General features: G+C 41.5%; 2 protein-coding genes across 4 annotated transcripts in view; one reads left to right on the plus strand and one right to left on the minus strand.

Annotated features, from left to right (window-relative positions):
* The window catches only part of LOC125037051 (EEF1A lysine methyltransferase 1-like), an 8,358-nt gene extending 4,478 nt beyond the window's left edge, over window positions 1–3,880 (plus strand). The window contains exon 4 of the mRNA XM_047630022.1: window positions 2,689–3,880. Within this exon, the coding sequence (XP_047485978.1) occupies window positions 2,689–3,041 (353 nt within the window). The 3' untranslated portion in view covers window positions 3,042–3,880. The remainder of the gene's footprint in view (window positions 1–2,688) is intronic.
* Window positions 3,881–10,158: 6,278 nt separating this feature from the next.
* Window positions 10,159–20,000, minus strand: part of LOC125037050 (PWWP domain-containing protein 3-like) — a 26,733-nt gene continuing 16,891 nt past the window's right edge. The window contains exons 12-13 of one of the 3 annotated variants that reach the window (XM_047630019.1): window positions 14,041–18,651; window positions 13,607–13,748 (exon numbers count right to left, since the gene is read on the minus strand). In XM_047630019.1, coding sequence (XP_047485975.1) covers window positions 14,044–18,651 — 4,608 coding nt within the window. In that variant the 3' untranslated portion in view covers window positions 13,607–13,748; window positions 14,041–14,043. Of the gene's footprint in view, window positions 13,749–14,040; window positions 18,652–20,000 lie in introns of all 3 variants that reach the window. The other 2 variants (XM_047630021.1, XM_047630020.1) reach the window with 2 other exon arrangements.

Consider the following 20,000-nt stretch of genomic DNA (forward strand, 5'->3'; position numbering starts at 1 on the left):
CTCTCTCCGCCCCCCTCTCCCCCTCCCTCTCCCCTCTCCCGCTCTTCCCTCTCCCCTCCCTTCCCTCTCCCTCCCCCTCCCGCTCCCTCCCCCTCCCCTCCCTCTCCCATCTCCACCCCCTCCCCCTCCCCCCTCTCCCTCCCCTCCCCCTCTCTCCCCCCCTCCCCTCCCTCCCCTCTCCCCTCCCCCTCCCTTTTCCTTTCCTTTCCCCCTCCCTCCCTTTTCCTTTCCTTTCCCCCTCCCTCCCTTTTCCCTTTCCTTTCCCCCTCCCTCCCTTTCCTTTCCTTTCCCCCTCCCTCCCTTTTCCTTTCCTTCCCCCGTCCTCCCTTTTCCTTTTTCCTTCCCCACCTCACTTTTCCTTTCCTTCCTTCCCCCTCCCTCCCTTTTTCCTTTCCTTTCCCCCTCCTCTCACTTTTCCTTTTCCTTTCCCCCTCCCTCCTTTTCCTTTCCTTTCCCCCCCCCTCCCTTTTCCTTCCTTTCCCCTCCCCTCACCCTTTTTCCCTTTCCTTCCCCCTCCTCCACCCTTTTCCTTTCCTTTTTCCCCCCCCCTCTCACTTTTCCTTTCCTTCCCCCTCCCAACTCCCTTTATCCCTTTCCTTTTTCCCCTCCCTTTCCCCTTTTCCCTTTCCCTTTTCCCCCCCCCTCCCTTTTCTCCTTTCCTTTTTCCCCCCCCTCCCTTTTCTTTCTTTCCCCCTCTCCTTTTCCTTTCCTTTCCCCCCTCTCCTTTTCCTTTCCTTTCCCCTCCTCACCATTTCCTTTCCTTTTCCCCCCCCTGCCTTTTCCTTTCCTTTCCCCCTCCCTCCCTTTTCCTTCCTTTCCCCCTCCCTCCCCTTTCCTTTCCTTCCTTCTCCCCTCCCCTTCCCTCCCTTCCTTTCCTTCCCCCTTCCCCTTCCTTTTCCTTTTCCTTTTTTTTCCCCCCCCTCCTCCCCCCCTCCCCTTTCCCCCCTCCCCCCCCCTTCCCCCTTCCCTCCCCCCCTCCCTCCTTTCCTTTCCCCCCTTTTCCCCCCCCCCTTTCCCCCCTTTTCCTTTCCCCCTTTTTCCCCCCCCCTCCTTCTTTTCCTCCTCCCCCTTCCCCTTCCCCCCTTTTTCCCACCCCCCTCCCCATCCCTCCCCTTTTCCCCCCCCCTTTCCCCCCCATCCCCTTTTCCCCCCCCCCCCTCCTTCCCCCTTTTCCCCCCCCTCCCCCCCTCCTCCTCCCCTCCTTCCTTTTCCTTCCTATTATCCCCCATCCTCCCCATTCCGCCCCCCTTTTCCTTTCCCCCTTTCCTCCCTTCCCCTTTTCCCCCCCCGTTTCCCCTCCCCCCCTTTTCCCTTCCTCTCCCCTTTTCCCCCCCCCCCTCCCCTTTCCTCCTTCCATCCCTCCCCTCCCCCTCCTTCCCCACCTCCCCCTTCCCCTCCCTCCCCTTTCCTTCCCCCCCTTCTACCCCCCCTCCTCCTTTTTCCTTTCCTTCTTCCCCCCCCCTCCCTTTTCCTTCCTTCCCACCCCCTTTCCCCCCTTCAGCTTCCCTTTCCTTTTTCCCTCCTCTCCTCCCCCCCTTTTCCCTTTCCTTTTCCCCATTTTTTTTTTTTTTTTTCCTCCTCCCTTCCTTTTCCTCCCCTCCCTCTTCCCTTCCCCTCCCCTCCCCCTTTTCCTCCTTTTCCCCTTTCCTCCCCATTTCCTTTCCCCTTTCCCCCCCCCTCCCCTTTCCCCCCTCCCCCCTCCCCCCCCCTCCTCCCCCCCCCCCCCCTCCCCTTCCTCCTTCCCCCCTCCTTTCCCCCCTCCCTCCCTTCCCTCCCCCTTTCCCCTCCTTTCCTACCCCTCCCTCCCCCTCCTTTCCTTTTCCCCCCCTTTCCCCCCCTTCCCCCTCCCCTTCCTTCTTCCTCCCCTTCCCTCCCTTCCTCCTTCCCCCCCCCTCCTTCCCTTCCCCCCCTTTCCTTTCCCTCCCTTTCCTCTCCCCCCCTCCTTTCCTTCCACCCCCCTCCTCCTCCTCCCCCTCCCTTCCTTTCCCCCCCCCCTCCATCCCCTTCCCCTCCCCCCTTCCCTCCCCTCCCCCCCCCCCAATTTCCTCCTTTCCCCCCCCCCCGTCCCTTTTTTCCCCCTCCTTCCCCCTCCTTTCCCCTTCCCCTCCCCCCTTTCCCCTTTTCCCTTCCCCCCCCCCCCTTTCCCCCCCTTCCTTCCCTTCCCCCTCCCCACAAAAAATCCCTATCTTCTTCCTTTTCCCCCTTTCCTTTCCCCCTCCCTCCTTTCCTTCCTTTCCCCCCCCCCTTTTTTTTCCCTTTTCCTTTTTCCTTTCCCTTTTCCCATCCCTCCTTTTCTTTCCTTTCCCCCTCCCTCCCTTTTCCTTTCCTTTCCCCCTCCCTCCCTTTTCCTTTCCTTTCCCCCTCCCTCACTTTTCCTTTCCTTTCCCCCTCCCTCCCTTTTCCTTTCCTTTTCCCCCTCCCTCCCTTTTCCTTTCCTTTTCCCCCTCCCTCCCTTTTCCTTTCCTTTTCCCCCTCCCTCCCTTTTCCTTTCCTTTCCCCCTCCCTCCCTTTTCCTTTCCTTTTCCCCCTCCCTCCCTTTTCCTTTCCTTTTCCCCCTCTCTCACTTTTCCTCTCTTTTAAATGGAATCAGACAGTTACTGTAGTGCATGTAAACTGTAATCATCATCATACAAAAATTCTTTGACTTTATCTTGAACTAACCGCTTCTGCCTCTGGATCGTGTTCCAGTGCGAGTACTAGAATATGACACAAGATTTGCCGTCTATAAGGAAGACTTTGTCCTCTATGACTTCAAGAATCCCCTTGCTGTGCCGAGAGACCTAAGGCAAGAGTTCGATGTCGTGGTGGCAGACCCCCCATACCTGGACGAAGATTGCCTCGCCAAGACGGCAATCACCATCAAGTACCTGATGAAGACGGACGCGAAGTTGATCTTGTGTACGGGCTCAGTGTTGGAAGAACTTGCGGACCGCTTGCTAGGGGTTAAAAAGTGCAAGTTTGAAATTAAGCATGATAAACAGCTGAGCAACCCCTTTTCTTGCTATGCTAATTATGACTTGGATAGTTTTTGTGAAAGTTGATAATGAGCTTATTATATTATATCTGTTATTAACAAAATATCCACTGAAGAATTAAGCTTGCAGGAAGCGGAGATCGTCTGTGCTAAAAAGTCTTGTTTCGGCAAGCTGTGGCGTTGTGGTGTGTCCCGTGCTTGTGTCAGACAATAAAAGTGATAAAAAATATAGATAATAATTGTTGTGATATGCATTTTTTTTTTCAAATATGATCGATATCAAACTATAATATAAAAAAGTGGCTCCACTTTGCTCTGTAACAATTCCACTGATATGTAGTATGTGTCATTTTAAAGATGCCTTACGTATTATAGGACCTCAAAAGCCTCTATGACAATAAGTGTCTATAGTTAACTGCAATTACTTTTCCACATTTTAAGCCTTTTTATATTTTGTATATAATTTTTCATTCTGGTCATGATTTTTGAAATGGGAATGCAAGTGTTGATGAGCTGTATAATGAAGGCATAAAAGAAGATGGGAAAAGAAATAACTACATGCAGATGGCCTTAAACTCCACTAATCTTGGAGACTTGCCTGATGTTAAACAGAGATTGTACAAGATGGTATAAGTTGGCTGATGTTGCCTCTAATTACCATGTTATGGATATCAGTTTAGATATGTAAGATTATATGACCTTTACATACTCATTTAATGAGTAAATTCAGTAATTTCCTTAGTTCTAATCTTATATGTTGAGAAATGTCAAGAAATGTTATCATTGTTCACACTTTTATGAACATTTACTGTATGAGATGTGTTAGCTGTTATGCATACTGTGTAACAGGCAGCTAAGCTGTATTTTTGCGAATTATTATTATTTTAATTATATTTGTTATCATTATCGCTATTTCTCTTTAGTCCTGTTGATTACACCTGAGAAGCTTAACAATTCCAACTGTCTGTACTAGTGCAGATAAACAGACAAAATACTCTGTATGCTCATGTGTACATTCTAGTCAGGTGCCTCAAATATAATATTATCTTTCACGTATCCTTTTTAATGTTTTCAAGCTCTATGGATTTCTCAGCAGTATAAACATCATAGATATGTTGTTTGGTTAGTCTGGAGCATTTGTAATCACTACCCATTTTCATAGGACTGCCTGGGGAAGCTAGGTACGGTGTGGGACTGAAATTTGATTTGGTAGTATTTTGCCTTTTCTCTCCTCTTTTTTTTTCTCCATTATTTCTCTAATGCTGTCAGTCTGTTTAGATCTATTTAGTGGCTGAAATTGCTATTAACACTTCAAGGGATTGATCGAAGGTGCCAGTTTTATTTCTGTTGGCGGAATGACTTACACTGTAACACCTTATAAGAATATATATGAAGGAGTGTATATGTATATAACCGATCATTATGACAGCTGGTAAAATCTGAAATTTTGCAGTGATCTTTATTTTCTAAACTTAGTAGTGACTCGCCAATGATTTCAACATCTTGACAAAGGCACCTGGTTGAACATGTTGCACCACCTACGTTTATGAGTCATACTGTTTTTCTACTAAATTTGAATGGTGGTTAGTTCATGGTTGAAACAATATCAATGTGCAAGACCTCAAAGGTGATTTGGCACTATGGTAAAGTATTGTCAAAAAGGGTACGAATGAGTTTGAAGTAAATACTATTTAGGGTTTAATCATGATGGTACTAACATGTGGTAAAACACTTATGATTGCGGTATTGTGATAAATTAAAGAGTTGACTAATGGCATTATCTTATATTCCATTGATTAAGATATCAGATAGGTGAATACCTTATTACACTGAGAATTGTACTGAAGAGGACTCTCCCTGTCAGTCAGTCATTTATTCCTTTCTCACTTTTTAATGGAACCGGACTAAAATATTGTATGGATATGCAATTCAGGAAACCTCATTTGTTGTTATACATGTACTCCTCAAGTTATATGTAACCTTTGTCAAATGTATTGAAATGTGAGTTATGTAAAGATTCCGTTTTCCATTTATCTTTCATGCTCTATAGTGGTGTCTCCCAAACCTTCTGAATCTCGATGATGTCTATAAACACAGGTTCTGTTTAGGGTCTAAATTATCAACTTAATTCAGATATTCAAATTTAATCTGTATTTACAAATAATCCATGTCATAATAATGCAGTCCCTATAGTTGGTGAAATAATTTATTCATGTTAGTACTTTTATCTGGCTCCTTCAAAAATAAAAGTTTGCCCTCCCCAATTTTTTGGGGGAACTAGAGTTTGAGAAGCATTATGCTGTACCGTGAATGCTCAAAACCACTAACCTAACCTAACCTAACCACAGTGAAAAAGGGTAAGGCATGTAGGCCTAATGTAAGTGGATAGGAGAAACACTATTGTAAATTGACCATTCGATGTTGTTATTTAATCAGTGCATGTGATTTTTTTGTTTTTCTGTGTGAGTTGTAAATTAATTTTTTATAATTTATTAATAATCTAGACAATTTGTTTTGTGGGAGATTTCAGGAGAATGGGATTTTATTCCACATCGTGTAAACAAGAATGAATATTAATCAACAAGAAGCTTTAACCAAAAAAGAAACAAAACAGAACATGGATGCCTTTTTCTTAAAATCAAAACTATTGTGTAGGCTCAGGAGGACACAAGTGGTCCTTATTAAAGTGAGAACAATAATAGTAATAATAAGGCATTATGTAATGTGTTTGTATCCACCTTCTTTTAAAGAACATTTGTACTTCATACTTCTCTGACCTGAGCTTTGGGCCGCTGAATGTGTAAGCAAATAACATCCGTTAATAATTTCTTGGTCCTTTTAGAAATGGAACACATCTGTTCCCTCTTTATGAAGTGCAGGTTTTGGAAGGTACCAGTCTAAATGTATAAACCAAAGGCAATGAGGTTTCACACAAATGTGCTGGTACCAATAATGCTTTTTCCTTTTCTCTTCCCTTCTATTTTTCATGTATAGGACTGGTCTTGATTACTTAGAGAGTACTGTTTCAGGAATTCCTGTATATACTTAATTACCTTTAGTTACATTGCTAAGCATTCATGGATGCAGATTACAGATGTCCTTTCCTTTGCTATTTCCATATGTTTAGAAGAAATTTTATTTTCAAGTTTTTGTTAGCATTTCCAGTACAAGTTTAGATTTGTATATGAATTGTTTGAAAATTAGTCTGCCAGGGTTTTTTGCCTACCTAGGACTGTGCACACATTTTAAAGATGCCTTTTAGAAAACGACATTAGTGAGAGGTTGACAACTCCCAGACTGTGTAGGCCCATTTCCAAAATTATAATTGCAAAGTACATCTCATTTTCATATCTTTATTAGATTGGTTTCTCAACTGATGTAAGAGAATTTCCTTACATGTTCTGAGTATGGGAAGATAATTTTATTATGATCAGAAGAAAATGCTCTGCTTACCCCATCTGTAATAGTAATATACCAATTAGACTGTAGAAATCATAATAAACTTGCTGTATCATTTTTAAGTAATTCTAACAGAGTAACCTAGTTCCAAGTTATCAACTATTTTTTTTTTTTTTTTTAATTCTTTGAAAGCAAACCAATTTTGAGACTTGCATAAACTGTCAGCAGGAGACCATAGGTGTAATTAGCTTTAAAAAAAAAAAAAAAAAAAAAAAAAGAAAAAAAAAGAAGAAGCTTGACAAGGATTACTGAAGAATTGAATTATTAAGGAGTTTTGGATGATGCCACTTTTGCTCTTTTCTTCTGCTTGGAGAAGTAGGAGGTGGACAATTGGGGAATAAGATGCGGGATCAATGGGAAGTGTCAGGAGAGGGAGGATTAAGGGAAGCCCCTGCCTCCCATCCCTTGCTGCTTGTTGTGGGGAGGCTTAGGAGACAGCGACTGAGGCCCAATGTAGGGGAACCCCCTGCCTTGTACCTCAGCCCTCAACAAGTTCTGCATGGTCTTTTCTTCTCCCCCTTTCCTTTTCCTTCTCTTCATCCCCTTCTGTCCACTTATCCTAATGGTTAATGGTTAGAAGAAGTAAATGTGCTAGACATCAGAAGTTGTATAGCACTATGGTGAAGTATTGTGGCAAGAAGGGTGTGAGTGAGTTAACAATTAAGATAAGACGAGTTAGATAGGAAAAACTGTAGAAAGCTGTAGGAGAGTATGGTAGTGAAAAGGGGTATAGAGGGAGAGCAAATGGAATATGGTTGAGATTTATAAAAGGTGATGGGTTAAAGATATAGGGTGATCAGATCAAAAAGAGAGTGTGTGTCTGAGGAAGGGAGAGTAACACTATGAGGATAACTGCAAAAAGAGCCATTATGAAATACTCAAAGAGTAATATGTTAAGGAATGGTAGTTGTGGAAGTAGAAGAATAATCCAGAGAATGAGATAAAGGAACAGGAGAAGTTGGTGAAATATCAGGAAGAATGTTAGGATGGGAGGGATCCAGAGGACATAGTTGTGACATAAGGGAGTCACATGAGCATCCATGAAGGAGTAGTAAGGGTAATGGAGAAGGAAAAGGGAATAGTGATGTACATGGAGGGGAGGATGGGGCATTTTTTTTTAAGAATGGGAGTAAGTGGGATTAGATAGAGGTTGAATGAGGGAGTGGAGCATTCTCTTGGCTCAGGTTTAGAAAGTTTTGGATGTCTTCGAGAATTTCTGGAAGGGAGTTGGGTGGGAAGGTCTGAGAAACAAAGGATTTCTTATGTGGAGGAGAAGAGGGAAGAGATGTCTGAGCAGCAAAGGGAGAGTTGGGTGTAGATGTGGTAGAAGATTGAATGGAACGTTTAGATTGTCTAGTGCGAAGGTAGAGTGAGGAGGAGGAGCAGGGGTTAGCACTGGGGAAGTGATAGAGATTGGAGTATTTTGATCTAGACTGGAAAAGGAATTAGACTGGGGGATAAAGCGAGTAGGGATAGGATGGTTCGTGGTAGAGGAAAGAGATACTGGGGGATATGCAGAGACTTCTTGAGATGGGAAGTGAGCAGAGCAAAGTACAATTTTGGAATAGGTAGAAAAAAAAAAAATTCTTGTTGGCGTGCTTGTTGTCTGGCTGCCTACTTTGAATTTGAGAACTGCTACCTCAAATTCTAGTCATGACCAGGTTGGGCATTGAGGTGATGGTGTTTGGCTGGGTGGCTAAAATGCCAACATTTCTGACATTGACAGAGAAGAGGTTGAAATGGTCGGACAGGCCAGGGGACAATCCACCATTATAAACTTCTGGGCATTATTGGTGTAGGACCTACATTGGCCTCTGGGAGGAATAGTATAGCACTGACTGCCACTGCATCATAGCCAACAAGGCATGCAAACAAAGCCTTTTCACAGTCTGACTGGGGCAGAAACAGTTCAGTACAAGTATTAAGGGAGAAGTGAGGTTGGGCAGGAATAAGTTTGCTAGCGATGTCAGTCAGGGTAGATAGTGCATGAGCTTGAGATTCAGATGTAACTGTGAACCACTGGAATGACTGCTAAAGATACTTTGCCTACTTGTTTTTGGAGACATTGTTGGCACAGAAAGGTATTGAGACTGTAGCTGGAATCACAAAGATGGAGTGGAGGATGTTAGGAGAGAAGGGGTGTATTCTGAAGGTTGAGTAATGACCTGGGTGGGTGATTCAGGATGGAATGAGTTGAAAGCAAACATCGAGGAAGGGGTATTAGTATTGGTGGTCAGAGGCAGGGATCGGAAAACCAATGGAATCATATATAGATAGGCTTGTTGATGAAGTGGCAGGCCTTCTTATCCTTAATAATGGTAAACAAATCTTCATTATTGGCCATGGTGAGTCTGACATAACAAGGGAGAGGAAATTATCTACTCCCCCCAGGGTCCCCATGACGGGTTAAGGGCTAGGTGATTGACCAAGGGATTACTGTGCCTATAACTCCCAGAGGATGTTCATAACTGACACAAAGCAAGCCTTTCATCCTTCCAGCACAGCTCTCACACCTTAGGAAGTGGACAGAAGGGGATGAAGAAGAGAAGCAAAAGGAAAGAGGGAGAAGAAAAGGCCATCCAAAGTTAGCCCAGAGTAGTGGTGATCCCGAACATTAGGCCCCAGTCTCTGCCTCCTAAGACCCCACAATGAAAACAAGCAAGGGATTTGGGGGGGCCACATCCTAATCATCAACTCATTTTTACCCTGTTCACCACAATACTTAATCATTTTGTAGTAACTATAAGTGTAGAGGGATTGGGACATTGAGAGGGTGGATAAGGGATGGGCATCTTTTTGGGGTCCTAAATAGTAAATTTTGAATGTCCTCAGGAGTTTCTGAAAGGGAGTTGGATGGCGAGGTCTGAGAAATGAAGGTCTTCTTGTAAGGGGAAGATGAGGGAATAGTCATCTAAGGAACAGAGGAAGAAGTAGATGTAGGAGAGGATGCAGTAGATGGGGTAGAACATTTAGATTGTCTGATGTGATGTGTAGAGCAATAAGGGAGATTATTTATTTATTTAATTTTTTTTGCCACATCAACAACTTAGGTCATTAGCGGCATATTCAAAATATAGTGATAGTGTGAGGTTTAGGGGTGAAGCCCACAGGTAAGGAAGTGCTATATGACATCAAAGGTCATATGGTGCTATGTAGAATAACAAAAAGGGTTAGGATTAAGTTAATGATTAGGGTAAAGTTATAAGTTGAACTTTACTAGAGTGTATGTGTGTGGAATAAATAAGGCTTCCAAAATAAAAAAAATAAAAAATTCCACAATGTTCTTAAAAAAAAAAAAAAAAAATGTAAGATTTACTAAATCAAAATATTGAAGGCCAACATAAAAAAAACTGCATTACAACAGCATGAATTTGGTCTTGTATGGCCTGTTAACCAACCTCAACTTCACAATTTTATCATTCATATTTATTATCTTATATCAGTACCATTTTATTCATATGTAATTTTTAGAAAAATAATTGCTAATGTTATTCAATACTGACCATACATCTTATGACCTAAATAGTGAATTTTCAACTGACTATACCTTTGAAGACGACGACGAAGAAGAGGAAAAGACAAGTATTAAAAATGAAACTGCTTATTATACATGAAATTTTTTCCCCCAAATAATAACCCTCACACACTTTTTTTCTTCTTCTTTATTTTAAGTCACTTACTCACCTCTTTCTATCATGATCAAAAGGTTAAAGCATAGCACCAGGTAGCAATTTACAGTATCTTCATTCATGTTAACGAATTCCATATACAGAATGGCATATTTACAAGGATTCATACAGAAGTTGTACTTGTAGGCATGTTTATCTTTTATGTTTTTTGTTTTTTTTTGTCATAATTCCAATAACAAATACCCACAGAATAGTGAAAATAAAGATACTTCTATCACTATTGGAATTCATATTCTTTTTTTTAAAAAATAATGAGGAGCACTAGCAAAATAGTCAATATTTCAAAAATTGCAATTTATGTACAATTTTAGCTATGTAAAAAAAGGGGTGGGGTGTAGGGGGGTGGGGGGGAAATTAACAGTGGATATACACATATGTACATCCTCCCAATCACAGTTTTTATCTTGTAAAAAATAATAACAATAAATAAATTAAATATAATAATAACAGAAAAAAAGGTATGTATTTCACATAGCATGAGATGGAATCTAAATTTCTCATTAGCATTAACGAAACCTTGACGCCTTTTCTCTTCACTTTGGACTTGTTCATATAAAATTTTTGTAAGCAAATCTTTGGACTAAGAATAGTACATGCATAAAATACAGAATCACAGAAACAGGAATTAATTCACCTATTATGCATAATCATCAGAGTTTGTCCACAGAGTTCTTTACAAATCATAATTTTGGAAATCCAGAAAAAAAAGAAAAAGAAAGAATTTTTTTTTTTTTATATATAGTGAACACAACCCTCTCGCTCTCTCTCTCAAAATAAATAAGACTCATCCAATAAAAATGAGTAAATTAAATTAAATCAAATACAAAAATTAAACAAGTACAAAAGAAATCCCTTTTCAATCACTTTCTTTAAAGAGAAAAATAAATAAATAAATGCTGTGCAATACACATAATATTTCCCCGTAAATTTAACATTCTTGCCATTTGATTGCTGTAAAGATTCTTCCTTACATCTTGAAAATTGAGAAGGATTATAAAAGGTACAATTATCAAAAAATTTCCTGCGTAAAAAAAGCCCAAGAGAACACACTGGTATATCAGGAACAAATTTTATACCTCTAAAAAATGTATTAACAATTAATCCTGTATATCATCTCTGGGTTTGTTATACACTGCTCTCATTGAATCCAAAATCTCTTTCTGCTTCTGTTTCTTCTGTTCATCGTCTCTTTTTTTATCCCACTTTCTCTCAACTTCCTTTTGGGATGGGTGACAGGAATCAGTGTCACTGCGAGAGGTATCGTTAAGCATACTAGCACCCTTTTTCTCTACTCTCTTCTCTATGGGTTCGCAATCCCCATTCTCAAGAGAGTATGAGCTATTGTTCTTGTCCTGAACCTGATTTTCACTGCTGTCGTTATTAGGCAAAGGGATAGTGTCAAGTGGAGTCTGTGATACATCTTTGTCGTCTAGGCTTTTGGAAGAAGCTTCACACTTATCAGAGACTTTCTCCTTTGCTGCACTGCTGCCACTCTTGTCCCGTCTGCTTAAAAGTGTTGCTTCTGTTGGGTGATCATCTTTACTGTTTTCTTCGCTTCCTGAGACTACCTTTGACTTTGCTGGTTTTGCTTCTTCTTCCACAGACTTGGAAAAGGGCTCTTCCTTTGTTCTCACTCCGACTTCAGTTTCTCTTCTCTTCTCTACTGTTCTCTTCTCAGAGGATGTTCTAAAAGAGCTGACTTTAGCAAGGTGCTCCTCATCCCCATCTGACTCCTCCTTGACGTCACTGTTAACTGGCGTCTCGGTACCATCCACACTTGTAGGACTTTCACTTTCTGGACTTTGGGAGTCCGTGCTTCTTGTGGGTCCATTATCTGTACTCCTACTCCTCTTTGCTAGTGGTGATCCCTGCACAGTTAACTTTGGTTCTGCATCATTTTTCCCATTTCTTAGAGAAACAGTGTGATGAATAGGAACTTCAATATCAAGTATAGCCAACTGGGATGCACTGCCATTGCAGGGTTCTGGTGGTGAATCCTCACTGACCCTCCCTCTCTTGGAGACCACCTCAAACCTTGACGACAGACTACGCTTTCTTGACCTGCTTCTCTGGTCTTCCCCACATTCCTGAGTCTGCTTCTGAACAATGGCTTTTTTACTGTCAGATTTTTCATTCTCAGACTTCACAGAATTGGAGCGCTTCACATCATATATGAAGTCTTTCTGCTCCACACTCCTTCGTGTTCTCTGAGGCCTTTCAGACCTTCCTTCTTCAGAGTCACTGGAAACTAGAGCTGTGGACTGACTGGACTCCTTTTGATCTCTCAGTGGGTACTGCTTTAGAGCCAATGTATTTGCTTTATTGATCTTCATTACCTTAACAGCATTTTGTACCTCTTCCTTCCCTTCAAATTTTCCCTTTACCTCTTCTCTGGTTGGTAGTGATTCTTCTACATCCAAATCCTTTGTACTCTCCTGATTCTTTACAGAGTCTTTTATATCTTTTTCTTTTAGTTCTGTTCTTGAAGGTTTCAGCAAAGAAGATTCTAATAAAGGTGTTGCTGATTCTAATGAGACTTTTGCCTGGTCACTCATACTATCACTTTTACTTTCATTCACTTTCAAACTCTGTTCAACTTCCGTTTCCTCTTTTACTTTTACCAACTTCTCTGTTCTCTCCTCACCTGTGCATTCAGTATCATTCTTTTCAGGCTTGTTAGGAACTTGATCATCTTCCTTTTCACTCTTAACTAACTGGTCATTATTCTCTTTAGAATGTCTAGTATCAAAGCTGGAAGCATTATCATTGCTCTTCTCAGACACCTCTGGAGCACTCAGTCCACTCGGGCTCTGTGTTCTTGGTACAGTTGTGGGTGTTATGTAATATTTTAATGGGCCAATGTACTCATCTTCCTTGATCATTTTTGCAACATGATCCTCATTAGCTTGGTGTTCAGTGATGCAGTGGCGCATTGCTTCATACCTATGGTAGCTTCTGTACTTACATACTTTACAAGCAAAGCGAGTCCAGTCAAAGTGCTGTGAAGCATGCCTTTTCAGCGTTGTGATGCTCTGGTACCTCTTTTCACAGGGGATGCATGAGAGGTGGGACATGTTACAGAACTGAGCAAGGAGATTTTCTATCTTGCTTTGGTTAGTTGCTCCTGTTGTACTTTCAGGCTCCTTCTTCTCCAGAGTCTCAGTATCTGCCTGAGGCTCTTTTTGCTCCTGGCTCTCTGCTGTGGTCTGCAGGGGCTCTTCCTGCTGCCCCTTAGAGTCTCTGGAGTCTTTGGATGGGGGAGTCTCCTTGGCATTCTGAGTTTCTTTGGGGCTCTGAGGGTCCTTCAGAAACTGAAGCTCTTTGGGGACGTGTGGCACCCTAAAGGGGGCTGACTGGCTCTTGTCCTCATCTCCCCATCCTGCTGCACCAGAGCCGGACTGGGCCATGGTCTTCTTGTAGTCTTTTCTGATCTGTATGGCTATCTTCTTCTCCGGAGTCTCAGACCGAAGGCGAGGATTGAGGGGACTCTCTGGAGGGATGTCGGGCCTCATCTGCAGCAGAGAGCAGAACTTGTCATGCGACAACAAAGCCGAAGCTGTCATGAACCTACGGTCGCATTTAACACAACGATGATCGGAGGAACATCCATTGTCATTTTCGTCTCCCTGAAAAATACAAGAATCAAAATCTAATAACTTTTTTGCATCAGAATAATAATAATAATATATAGTATCAAAAATGACTACATTCCCCTACCTGCCAAATATTAAAGTAAACAGAGTGAGAAAGAGAGAGAGAAGACAAAAAAAAAAAAGAAGAAAAGAAAATGCAATCATAAACAGTATCTTACCAAAACTGCTTTTGCAAGTATTAGACATCCTAAAACTTTTCAAAACAAGTTTCTAAACAACTGACTCTAAATTCAATAAAGGAAGAAATCTAAGTAATGGTTCGTACCAATCACTGCAGATCATAATCATAGCTTAGGTCACCAAAAGTTGTAGCATCACGCATGACTGCATTCTGATCCAGAGTTGTCATGAGGTCAACCTCTGCTGCAGACACTGGGTCCTGAGATTCACTGGCTTCACTTTCTAGACTCACCACCTCTTTCTCTTTTGGAATTAATGTTCTTTCACTGCTGCTCATTCCAGCATCATCTGGGATTCTCCACGAAGTGTTTGCTGAACTACTTTTCAATTGATCTACACCAGGAACCACTTTCCTTATTTCATCGGCTTTATTCTCCTCACCCGCACACTGTGTCATCTTGGCTCTTTTAACGTAAAAAGGTTTCTCCTCATGTTCACTCCCTTGATGATCAGCAGAACCCCTTTCTCTCTTAGTGGAAGTTTCCTTGGATTCACCAGACCAAAGTGTAAGAACATGATCCTTTGCCAGCTCTTCTGCAGAGACTCCTGCATCACCTGCTATGCCCTGATCTCCATCAGAAGGGGTATCACTATCCTTCTTCTCCACTTCTTTCTTGGCTCTTGCCTTAGCTGCCATCACCATCTGCCAGAGTTTTTTATTCTGGTCCTTCTTTTTCTCTTTGTGACGGTTTTTTCTGAACATCTCCTCACCTTCGAGTGGATGCTCCTCTTCTTCCCTCATACTGAATAGCTTGAAATTGTGTGGCTGGACTAGGTCGACTCCTGCATCTTCACCTGCAACTACCGGTAAGTCTATCTCCCTACCTCTGGCACTTTCCTCTTCTTTGCTCTTTTCCAGAGGAACATTCTGCCTTTCATCTTGGTTTTGTCTAATGCGTTTCTTATATTTAATATATTCTTCCTTCATCTTCCCACCATACTGTTTGATCTCTTCAGGCCGTTGTCTTGTCCAACTAATGCTGATATTTTCGCTTTTGTTCCCTTCATCTTGAACTTTAATTTTGCTAACATTCTTAACCAGTGCAGGAAGCTTGCTGACATCAGCTTCTGAGCTTACTTTGTTTCCCTCTTCTTCCTTCAACACACTTGTCTGGATGTCTCTATGAGGCATGCTACATGACGGGGATGCATCAGAGTGAGACTCTTCTCTCAACTTTGACTTTCTATGATCTAAAGGCTTTTTTAAAGTTAAATGAGATTCTCCAATGCTACTGGACACACTAACCCTTTTTTTGGTGCTTTCTGAGATTCCAACTAAAGTTTTTACGGCTGCACACTCCTCTGGGGCCAAATCTTTGATTTTCAGTTTTAAACTGTCCCTGTCTCTCTCTTGGGATAAAGATTTGGCATCATGTCTCCCTTTACTTTCACTTTCGGTCAATTTTTCTCCTGCAGCTTGAGTTGTCTCAGAGTCAAGCTGTTCCTCTTGTTTCCTCTTGTGCATTTTGTCTCCTGTGGTTTGCAAGGACTCCAAATTACTTTTCCTAGTGACCACAATGTCTTTTCCTTTCCTTGAAACCACCAATTCTGCAGATTTCACTGTAAGTATCTTCTGAGCAAGACTGTCAGACTGTAAACTGCAACGAGATACTGATTTTCCTGATTTATCCTGTGTATCTGAGCCTGAAAAATGAGCTTGTAATTCAGTCCCTTTTACATTCTCTGCCTCGGTGGAAGGAGAAACATTCTTTGTAGCTTTGGAGATAGTTATAAAACCAGATTTTCTTGGTCCAGATACATTCTGTACACTTCTGGTCTTGATATCTAGGTTAGGTTTGTATGATCTCTCCTTCTCTGACATTTGTTGAATGATCAATGAAGTAACTGATTGTGTTATTGGTACTTGATCAGATTTCTTTTCCCATCCACTAGCTGCACTGGCTGAAATTACCTGTATGGGGGTTGAGGTGACATGGGTCTGTAGGGTAGATATAGAAGGGGCAATGGCACAAGGTGATGTCGGAGATGTAGCTTCCTTTGGCATTTTGAGCTGATGTGGGCACCCTGAAGAAACTTGTATTTGTTCTCTGGATGCTAAGTCTATCTTAGTGTAGGGAGAGTCACCTGCCAACTTGGTTTTACTGTCTGTTTTATTCCCCTCTTGATGGGACTTGGAGGATTTGGTTGATGATGCAACAGTTTCAAGGGGTTTACATACTTTATCTATTTCAGGGTTTTTAGCTAAAATAGGACTAATTGCAGGTGCAGGGCAGGGCTTCGTCTGACTGACTGATGCAATTAATGGACTAGTTAATTCTGTAGAAGTGCTTGGTAAGCTAACTGAATCTGCACATACTTCTTGGCTTACACTGGCTACTTCACTCTCATTTGTCTTTGAAACTGGAAAAGTGTTTCTACACTTACTGAAAAATGGTACATTTGACCTGGAACCTGAAGCTGAAATATGCTTTGGTCTCACTAAGGTCACTGTCTTGAAAGGTTTCCTGTCAGTGGATGTAGAAACCCCCAATTTCTCAGATTTCCCAGACATTTCAGGTGCTTTGACTTGGGATGAGGTACCATCTTTCACTTTTGGTGTCTCCGTTTGTGGTTTGGATGTTCCATCTGACTTTTCACATAAATAATGGGCTTTGGAGAGCAGAACAGATGCTGAGGCCAATTTTGTTGTATCAGCTTTTGAGCTCATACTCGTTACGTTAGTCTGAATAACGGACACTGGCACTTTGCATGAACTACCCAAACCTGTAACACTTTCTCCATCTTCAACTTGTTTTTCAATCTCATCCATTACATCCTCAACTATGACTTCGTCAACTGGTAAATCCAAACCCAGAAGACTCCAACCCCCAGCACTTGACACGTGTCTTTCAGCAACATCTGCATCATCACTTATCACAACTGTTTCCATGTCTGTCCCTTCGTTTGTTTTCTTTGGACTTTCTGATTCATATTCCTTTTTGATGTCCTCTTCTGAAACCATTACTCTGACCTGAAACAACTGCACCTGATCTTCCTCAATTAGGGGCTCTTCCTTGAGCGTAATTTCTTCCTTGATGGTAATTTTGTCTTTGTTTGTACCCTCTTCCCTGTCTAGTTCACATCCTGGCTTTGTAACCATTTTTTTGTGCACTTCTTCAACCACTGTAGAAGGCTCTTTCTCTACCTCTCCCTTTTCTTCTTCTGCCTTTACCTTGAATTCTTTTATCTTTGTTTGACTCAATGAGTATGAAGGAACCCCAGGCTCCTTACTTTCACCTTTACTTAAAATGTCTTTTTCAGACATGGTGTCATCCTCATTTGCCCAAATGGCAGTCAATCTTGGCATCACCTCCTCTTCTTCCTGTGTAGGGGATCTGATACGTTCACTGCCTTGATCCTCACTTGCATTTCTTGGTGCTGGTAAACAAGTTTCCCCCAAAGGAGGAACAGGGATCACCTTCTTCTCTCTGTTTAATCTTGATTCTGCTAGGTAATTCTTTTCACATATTATATCAATAGCATCCTGACTCCTTTCTAGCAGGTTGTCTATGTTTTTTACTTTATAAGTACATTTACTTTTTGCCCTCATGCTTGGTACTACATCAATCTCCAAGCTGCTCCCTTGCTCTGGTTCACTGTTCTCACCTCCCTCGTTGGAATTTCTCTCATCCAACTGGTCTTCCTCACCCTCACTATCCGAGGTTGATGACTCACTCCTGCTCCAGTCTTCTTCAAAGAGTCGGAGTTGTGTGGCTACCTTGTGTACTTCCTCCTCAGAATGATCTTTCCAGCTTGCTCTTAAAGGACTACTTTGGTTTCTTAAGTAATCTGTACTTTTGAGCTCAGGTTTCTTCATGGAACTGTTTGTCGTTGATCCTTCATAAGTTGAAGTTGATGGCTGGACTGTCAAGTCTGTTTTCAGTGAATTTTCCTTTGATTTATTTTTCCCAGCAGGTTCTGTTTTGGATAAGTACTGGTTTTGCACCACTTTCTGCTGTTTTATATTCATTGTCTTATTCTCTTTACTGCTTGTAACTGTTTTTATTTTTTTACCTTCACTAGTATTAATTTTCCCCTGTTTTTTCCCTTTAGAATAAGAGGATACATGCAAACTATCTACCTTTTCTATTTTTACAGGAGAAATAATCTTGGATGAATGAATTTTTCGAACTTCCTTTTCATCCTCACTGGAACTACATGAAGCACCTTGTAGTCTCAACAGCGTCTCATTTTCTGTCTCATATACTACACTTTCTGGCTTTATCTTTCTAGCAACACCTTTTCTATTTTTTCTTCTACCTATTATGTGACTCTGCTCCACAGTCTTCACCTCCCTTTGGAATTGTGACTTATTACTAAAATGCACTTTATCCACTTCGTTGTCATCTTCCTCGACATCATCCACTCTTTCAACATCAACATCCTCGTCTTCATTGTTGTTGTCTTCCTCTTCCTCCTCCTCCTCCTCCTCCTCTTCTGCCTCCATCTCTTCATCATTATCATCTTCAAAACTATTCCTTCTTATTCTGCTGTGCTGATTTCTTTCCAGTGTTTCTAATCCTGTGACCTGGTTAGGCAGGATTTGTCCATCTCTATCTACATGGATCAAAACTGCCTTGGGCTCAAAGTTGCAGATGATGTGTGTGGCCACATGAGCCAAACTTGCCGGCCGTGAAATGAATTTCTTGAGGCACACATTACACATCCAACGCACTCCCTCTTTGGACCTCGACCCCTATGGAAAAAAAGAGAAAAAGGTGCTTCTAGTTTGCTGTCTGCCACACAAAAGGGGCCCTCATCATCCCTTTATAATATTTATAAATGAGTACTTCTTGCATATTTTGGAAATAAAATACAAACAATAGACTATCCTATCGTATCCTTAAATGAGTAAAACCAAGTACCAGCTTACTGCTGATGGATTGAGAGTTACCAGCAGAAGGATTGAACAGGTCCCTGTTTTGATTAAAATTTATGTGGAATTTTGATTAGCACTTTTATTAAATGGATGTATCACACAGCAGAGCAGAATGAGCACCCTTTTCTCTTCTTTTCCATTAGATAAAGAAAAAATCACTGGGCAAGAAGAGGCCCATCTGTAGGTAACTCCACAGGCCCACCACAGTACTCCTGAATACCCAAGGAAAGAAAAATAATAATCTACTTTTCTCTACTACATTACCACAGCTACAGCAGTACAGTTGGACTTACACGCATATGTTTCACATGTTGTATACTACTGCTATTTATTTTCTGGTCTTTAAACACAGCATTGAAAACAAACTCATGAACTAAGCCTTAGTTGCTCAAATATAAACCAGTCGAGAGAACTTAAAACTAGATGAAATGTCTTAATCTACAATACCAGTAAAAATCACCACAAATATTCACACAGCAATCATATTGTAAAGGCAATCCTCCACTTGCAACAACACAGTCACACACCCCCACGTAACCAAGACACATGGCATCTCTATCTTCATTCCAAAGGAGGCTTCAAATTCCTCTGAGCTTGAAACCTCCTTCACTACAATGTCATGCTTTCCTTCCCCATTGCTGCTACAGTCAAAGGTGGCTTTGTGAAGAAGACTGCTTCCCCATTGCTTTACAACATTATAGGAACATGGGTCCACAGTATCTTTATGGGCAAAATACATACATGAACAGAGGCAACAGCTGATAAAGAAATTAAAAAAAAAATCCAATAAACAACTTTTTGGTCAGTTATGGAATGTAGGTGTTTCTTAAGCTACTTTACTGTTATCAGATATTATACATTCTACACCTTTCCATGTGTTTTAATGTTTATATTTGCATATTTTGGAGGGCTTGTAATGCTAATTATGATATTCCAAGAACAAAATTCCTTCCTAAGACATCTGGATCTCACGCTTTGTTCATTATGATATACAAAGAAATAACCAAAGTTTCCTAAATCTTCTGATTTGTAGTTAATGTTGAACTAGGGTATCTGTTCCCTTGCTTTCCGGTTATTTAAAAGGGGATGAGACATATACAGCAACATGAAGACTTTATTGCAGAATTTCTCTCACGACACAACTATACTGGGAGTGGGAAAAGGGG

The sequence above is a fragment of the Penaeus chinensis genome, chromosome 22, assembly GCF_019202785.1.
Source record: "Penaeus chinensis breed Huanghai No. 1 chromosome 22, ASM1920278v2, whole genome shotgun sequence".
In the NCBI taxonomy this organism is placed as follows: Eukaryota; Metazoa; Arthropoda; class Malacostraca; order Decapoda; family Penaeidae; genus Penaeus; species Penaeus chinensis.